Source organism: Lucilia sericata, unplaced genomic scaffold (assembly GCF_015586225.1).
Source record: "Lucilia sericata isolate MDLA Ls3-8-SP2 unplaced genomic scaffold, ASM1558622v1 Contig008694F_arrow, whole genome shotgun sequence".
NCBI lineage: Eukaryota > Metazoa > Arthropoda > Insecta > Diptera > Calliphoridae > Lucilia > Lucilia sericata.
The window spans coordinates 3,806-10,382 of NW_023998155.1; the positions used below are offsets into that span (position 1 = coordinate 3,806).

The following is a 6,577-nucleotide window of genomic DNA, read 5'->3' on the forward strand; positions in this document are numbered from 1 at the left end:
TATAATAGCAATAATAATAATAATAATAATAATAGTAAGATATACATAATATAGTAAAGTAAAAAATAAGTGTTTAACACTAATATTTATAATCATTTTTCGTTTTTTTAGAGTTTCATAAGAGAACTTAAAGACTAAGTTGGCTGGTATTTTATTTTTTTTAGTTTAATTTTATAAATTTATACAAAAGTTTATACTAAATATAGATTATTAAAATGAAATCAGTTATATATTTATGTTTTCTTTTGTAACAGGGAAAGAACAAAAATCAAGTCTCTTCAAAATGTTTTAAAAATATTATTTGCTTTTAATAAGATTTAAGTTTTATTTTTGTTATATTTTTATTCTCTTATATTTCAAGCTTTTTAAATAGGATTTTTGCTTCAGAAAATAAATTCAATATAGGATTGGTATTTGGTTTATTAATGTGATTTGTTTTGTTGCACTTTTTTGTTTTTCTTACTTTTGTGTATAAATAATTGCATTTATTGTATTGTATTTCTTTTTATTTGGTTTTATTTTATGCTCAAAGAAGCTTTAAAGTGTTTTGCAAGCAATTGACTTTTTTTATAATAACTATATTGTATTTTATGCTTTTTTAGAATTTTATAAATTTTCAACCATTTTAATAAAAATTTTCTTTTACATTTTTTTTTATTTTTATAATAGTTTCACTCACATTTGTTTTTCAGGCATTTTATTATATTTCAAATTTATTTGTACACTTTGCGAAAACATTTTAATAATAGCATAATAATCGCTGGTAAATACTTTTAAAAAGCTCGGTATATTCTTAACAGCTAATTCAGAACAAAATTGTGGATATTTACGATATGCAGGTTGCATATCATCCCATATTGTTAATAAATCACATTCATCTCTAAACAAAGAATATAGAAAAAAATTGATATTTCTAAACAAACTGAATAAAAATAAAAGCAAATATTTACCTAGTTTCATTATTACAGTCACTTAATGCCACAATTAAATATTGTATTTTTAATTGAGAACATTGATTGTAAATATCTGATGATTGTTGACGACTAAATATACTATAAACATGTTCAGTTCGTTCACTATTTGAAAATATATAAACAATTTTTTTTTAAATATATATGGAATAATTGTGAGTTATATTACTTACCTAATCTGTCTCATTTCTAAATGAGCATGATTAACTATTGGCCTTCTGGTTGATAGGTGAACATTGCCAATTATATCAATAGGTCCTGTAATTAAAGATTCCCTTTATAAAGCTAATACTGTAGTTAGTATTTAATTTTGATAGTTTACCGGCAAATACTGCATCTCTTTCTGTATTCATTTTAATCCATTCCAACATGGTGTCTAAATCATCATGTCCTAATTTAAGTTCGTTAGATGGGAAATACTCTTCTTGGATATTCTAATAATAGAAGATAAATAATAAGTGTAAAAATATAAACTGAAATAGAACTGAACTGAACTAGAACTGAACTAGAACTGAACTAGAACTGAACTAGAACTGAACTAGAACTGAGCTAGAACTGAACTAGAACTGAACTAGAACTGAACTAGAACTGAACTAGAACTGAACTAGAACTGAACTAGAACTGAACTAGAACTGAACTAGAACTGAACTAGAACTGAACTAGAACTGAACTAGAACTGAACTAGAACTGAACTAGAACTGAACTAGAACTGAACTAGAACTGAACTAGAACTGAACTAGAACTGAACTAGAACTGAACTAGAACTGAACTAGAACTGAACTAGAACTGAACTAGAACTGAACTAGAACTGAACTAGAACTGAACTGAACTAGAACTGAACTAGAACTGAACTAGAACTGAACTAGAACTGAACTAGAACTGAACTAGAACTGAACTAGAACTGAACTAGAACTGAACTAGAACTGAACTAGAACTGAACTAGAACTTAACTAGAACTGAACTAGAACTGAACTAGAACTGAACTAGAACTGAACTAGAGCTGAACTAGAACTAGAACTGAACTAGAACTGAACTAGAACTGAACTAGAACTGAACTAGAACTGAACTAGAACTGAACTAGAACTAGAACTGAACTAGAACTGAACTAGAACTGAACTAGAACTGAACTAGAACTGAACTAGAACTGAATTAGAACTGAATTAGAACTGAACTAGAACTGAACTAGAACTGAACTAGAACTGAACTAGAACTGAATTAGAACTGAACTAGAACTGAACTAGAACTGAACTAGAACTGAACTAGAACTGAACTAGAACTGAACTAGAACTGAACTAGAACTGAACTAGAACTGAACTAGAACTAGAACTGAACTAGAACTGAACTAGAACTGAACTAGAACTGAACTAGAACTGAACTAGAACTGAACTAGAACTGAACTAGAACTGAACTAGAACTGAACTAGAACTGAACTAGAACTGAACTAGAACTGAACTAGAACTGAACTAGAACTGAACTAGAACTGCTAGAACTGAACTAGAACTGAACTAGAACTGAACTAGAACTGAACTAGAACTGAACTAGAACTGAACTAGAACTGAACTAGAACTGAACTAGAACTGAACTAGAACTGAACTAGAACTGAACTAGAACTGAACTAGAACTGAACTAGAACTGAACTAGAACTGAACTAGAACTGAACTAGAACTGAACTAGAACTGAACTAGAACTGAACTAGAACTGAACTAGAACTGAACTAGAATTGAACTAGAACTGAACTAGTACTGATCACTGAACTAGAACTAAACTAGTAATGAACTTGAACTCAAATAGATCCACGATACTTTTAATGAAATCATACAAATTCCAAAACAACTCACCCTTATTCCCGGATTAATAATACTCGTTAAAACACTGACAAATAGGCAGTCCAAAAAATGCGACGATTTTTCTTAGACATAAATGAGGAACATATTGTAGAACCAAGAACACAACCTTGTGTAAAACATAAGAAAAATAATTTTCTAATACTGAGGCCTATAAAAGCGAATACAGCCATTTGTAGAAAAACTGTATAAATAATGAAAACTACGATAATTGCAGGTATTATCATCGTCATCTATATCAGCATCACTTTCACTGTCATTGAGATCGGTTGTTTTCGTATTTGAAGACTTTTGTTGTGAAGAGGATGATGTGGTTTTGGAAGAAGAAGACGACTTTTTACCATTTATGGACGGTTTGTTTGTTGTATCAGAAGCTGATGATGATGAAGAGGAATCTTTGTCTGGTTCATTTGAGGCATCATTATCAGTATCTGTTTGTTTTCCTTCTTTATCTTCATCTTTATTTTCATTTTGAGTTTGATTTTCTTTATTATGTGTTGACTTTTTATCTTTCTGTTCGCGTATTTCATTAATTTGTTCCTTTAGTTTTTTAATATCATTCATGAATTCCAAATGTTCATCGGGTTTTTCTTTTTTCAATTTTATTTTTTCTTTCTTATAACGATCATAATCATAGTCACATTTAGCAAAAAGTTCCATGCACTCATTAAACATGGCTTCAGTTTCTTTTTTAGTCATATCAGACATACTGACATGATGCTCTTCTAGAAAATCTTCTAAGATATAATTTTTAGCTCGCTCAACCACTTCGGAATTGGGTTCTTTGGGTTCAGTAGTTTTACGCCATTTTCGAAAGAATCTTGCCATTATAACAACACCATATAGGCAATAAGGTTTAACCACTAAATTCTTTATAAAGCCCCAAAGTTCAGACAACTCCATGCGGGCATAATCGGGATTACAGGCCGATAAAACTGGTAACAAAATTAACTTTAGCCTGTAAACCCCAATGTATAATAAGATCCCTATAGAGAGCATATGTATTTTCTATGGGTTTAGCTAAGCCAGATAATTCCAGCAGATCATTGATGGTGCTTTGTGAACAAATTGAAAGTAACACCCCCAGAGGTATAGTTTTGAACAGAAATTCTGCTGTATTTTCGGTGATACTTGATTCTGTCTCCTTTTGTTGTGTGGCGGTAGTTGACGATGTACTAGTTGTTGCTGCTGCAGGAGTTTGTTTATACAAACGTATTGCTGTTATTAATGAAAGACCGATAAGTGGTCCTAGCTGCCAACCAAAGAAATAACGACGATTTCCTTGTGAATAATAATAAGCTATCCAGTTTGCCATTAGTTGTGACGAGACATAATCGACTGTAAACATTCCTACCACACGATTGGGTACCGAACTTATTGACCAGGGTAGCATGAGTATAAGAATTTGACTGGCGAATATTATGGCAGAAAATTGCCAACACAATAGAGCCATGGTGGTGAAATAGGTGAGTTTTAAGGTCTGAAAAAATAGCAAATAAATTTGTATGCAATGAAGTGTTTAGTTAAAGCAATTTAAAAACGGTATAGTTTTCAAGATATTGTAAAAATACAGGACCATTATGAAAGATGTTTTGGAAGTTTTCAAGTTTTTCCAAATAAATCAGTTCACTTTCAAGCTATATAAACTGGTCCATCTGGAACTGAACTAGAAGTGAACATGAAATGAACTAGAAACGAACTAGAACTGAACTACAACTGAACTAGAATTAGAACTGGATTAAAACTGAATAAGAACTGAGCTAGAACCAAACTAGATCTGAACTAGAACTGGACTAGAGCTAAACTAGAACTAAACTAGAACTGAACTAGAACCAAAGTATTCTGAAAGAAATAGTTTAATTCTAAAGCTTTTCAAACATATTAATTTATAATGGTTTTTTTCAATCTATCAGCTTTGTCTGTTCCGATTTTAAGTTTTGTTGTAATCCAAATAAGATAACTTACCGGCACAATGGACATAGTATGCGTTTTCTTCTCCGTAACACGATTAATGCAAACACACAAGTAAACATTTGCAAATATATGGCTGGGAAATGCAAAATTTTCACGGGCCATTGCTTTCATAGATTTTCGAGGCGAAACTATGAAACATATATACGAAGCCACCGCATAAATGCCACCAAAAATATTACGACTCAATAGTAGACCATACATATAATAGTTAAAATGGTAACACCACCCAACATCCAAACACACTCCAATAGAATTGCAAATTTTGTCCCTCACAACGGCCATAGTCTAGGGTCAAACGTATGTCATCGGAACGCCAGCAGCTAAGCAAAGAGAAAAGACCCAATTTGCTATTGGCGCGTAGAACATGATAAAAGAACCTAAAAAAAAAACATTAAAACATTATAAGTACAAGAACATATTAAATAAACAATGAATATTTTATGGATTATTATATCAAAAGATTATGATATCTACATGGGGGTGGGGTTAACGTGTTTAAGTGATTAGTAGCAAGTACACTTACCCTATTGTTATCTCTGGTAATACATGAAATCTACTCAAGACATTAACACTGTGTGGATATTCTATGGTGGTTAGATTAGACAATTGATCGATGCCAGACCAAAAGTCGGGGGCATCTGTTAATGTTTTATAGAAACTGTAGTATAAAGCATCTTCACGCCGAAATAACGATTCACGTTCCAATTGTGTCAAGTGAGCAACATTAGTGCGGCTTTCAAATAATGATCTTACATGATGAACATACAGAAAAAAGAAGCCTGTACCTAGAAACGAATAAAACAACAATTATTTTCATTGTTTGTATAATGAAATTGTGTGCAAGTTACCTATAAATGATTGGGCCAGCATTAATACAAGTTTTGTTTCCTTCATATTTGTGGGTTTTGCAACTTTTCACTATTATTCGTGTTTAGCTTTTATTTACCCTTGGAAACCTATTTTTTAGTTCTCTGTGTTTGCTGTTTAAAAAATATGCTTTTTCTTTTGTTTGCACAGACGAAATACTTAATTATTTATTCATATTGCAGCTCGTTATTCATTTCTGCAGCCTTTTTTTAAACAATTTTAATTAAATATGCCTCCCTATCCAAGTTTTTCCGGCACCAATTTGTACTGCTTCAGCTACAAAAAAGTTTTTTTTTTTGTGTAAAAAAAATGACTTTGACAATCAGCTGTGAGTGTAAATTAAAGCAAGAGAGAAAAAAGTATGGAAAGAGATGCCACATTGTAAAAAAAATAATTAGTGTTTTTTTGTGTTTCAGACGAGTTCTTTTGTTACATGTCTTTTATATGGCTCGAAATTATTAAAATAAAAAAATCGGTTAAAAATGGTTTTAATAAAGTACTTTTCTTATTTTATTTTAATAAAACTACAAACTTTTAGCTATTAACTAGGGTTCTTTAAATTGTCTTTTGAACAATATAGTTTTTTGAAAAGTGGACTTTTTAAAAATTCCATAAAGCTTAAGACAAATTATAGATTTATAATATGTTAGATTTATAATATTAATCGCAAAATGTCGAAAATATGACTTTTGTTTCAACTATTGAACCCTATTATTAACTCTACAACTATACTACTTTATAATACTACTATTTATAGCAACCCTGCAATGTGTGTGTATGTATGTTTGTATTTTAGTTGTTTATCAGTTTCTCTCTTTTAATACATTTGTTTGACATTTCAATAAATTATTCCTTTTTGTTGTAGTCGTTCTTTGTTTGGAAATTCGTAATAATAGTAAGTTTCATAGAAAATTATAGAAA

The 6,577-nt window shown here is 30.6% G+C and overlaps 1 protein-coding gene across 1 annotated transcript; it reads right to left on the reverse strand.

Moving 5' to 3' along the window:
- Nucleotides 1-482: 482 nt before the first annotated feature.
- LOC119615839 (C-mannosyltransferase dpy-19 homolog) lies at nt 483-5,763 on the reverse strand. The gene is given in 15 exon segments (XM_037971824.1): nt 483-880; nt 951-1,076; nt 1,145-1,229; nt 1,294-1,405; nt 2,810-2,838; nt 2,841-2,997; nt 2,999-3,748; nt 3,750-4,295; nt 4,781-4,895; nt 4,897-4,930; nt 4,933-4,998; nt 5,001-5,036; nt 5,039-5,166; nt 5,313-5,574; nt 5,638-5,763. Coding segments are annotated over 15 exon segments (2,697 nt in total). The 5' UTR covers nt 5,684-5,763; the 3' UTR covers nt 483-675.
- Between the last annotated feature and the right edge of the window lie 814 nt (nt 5,764-6,577).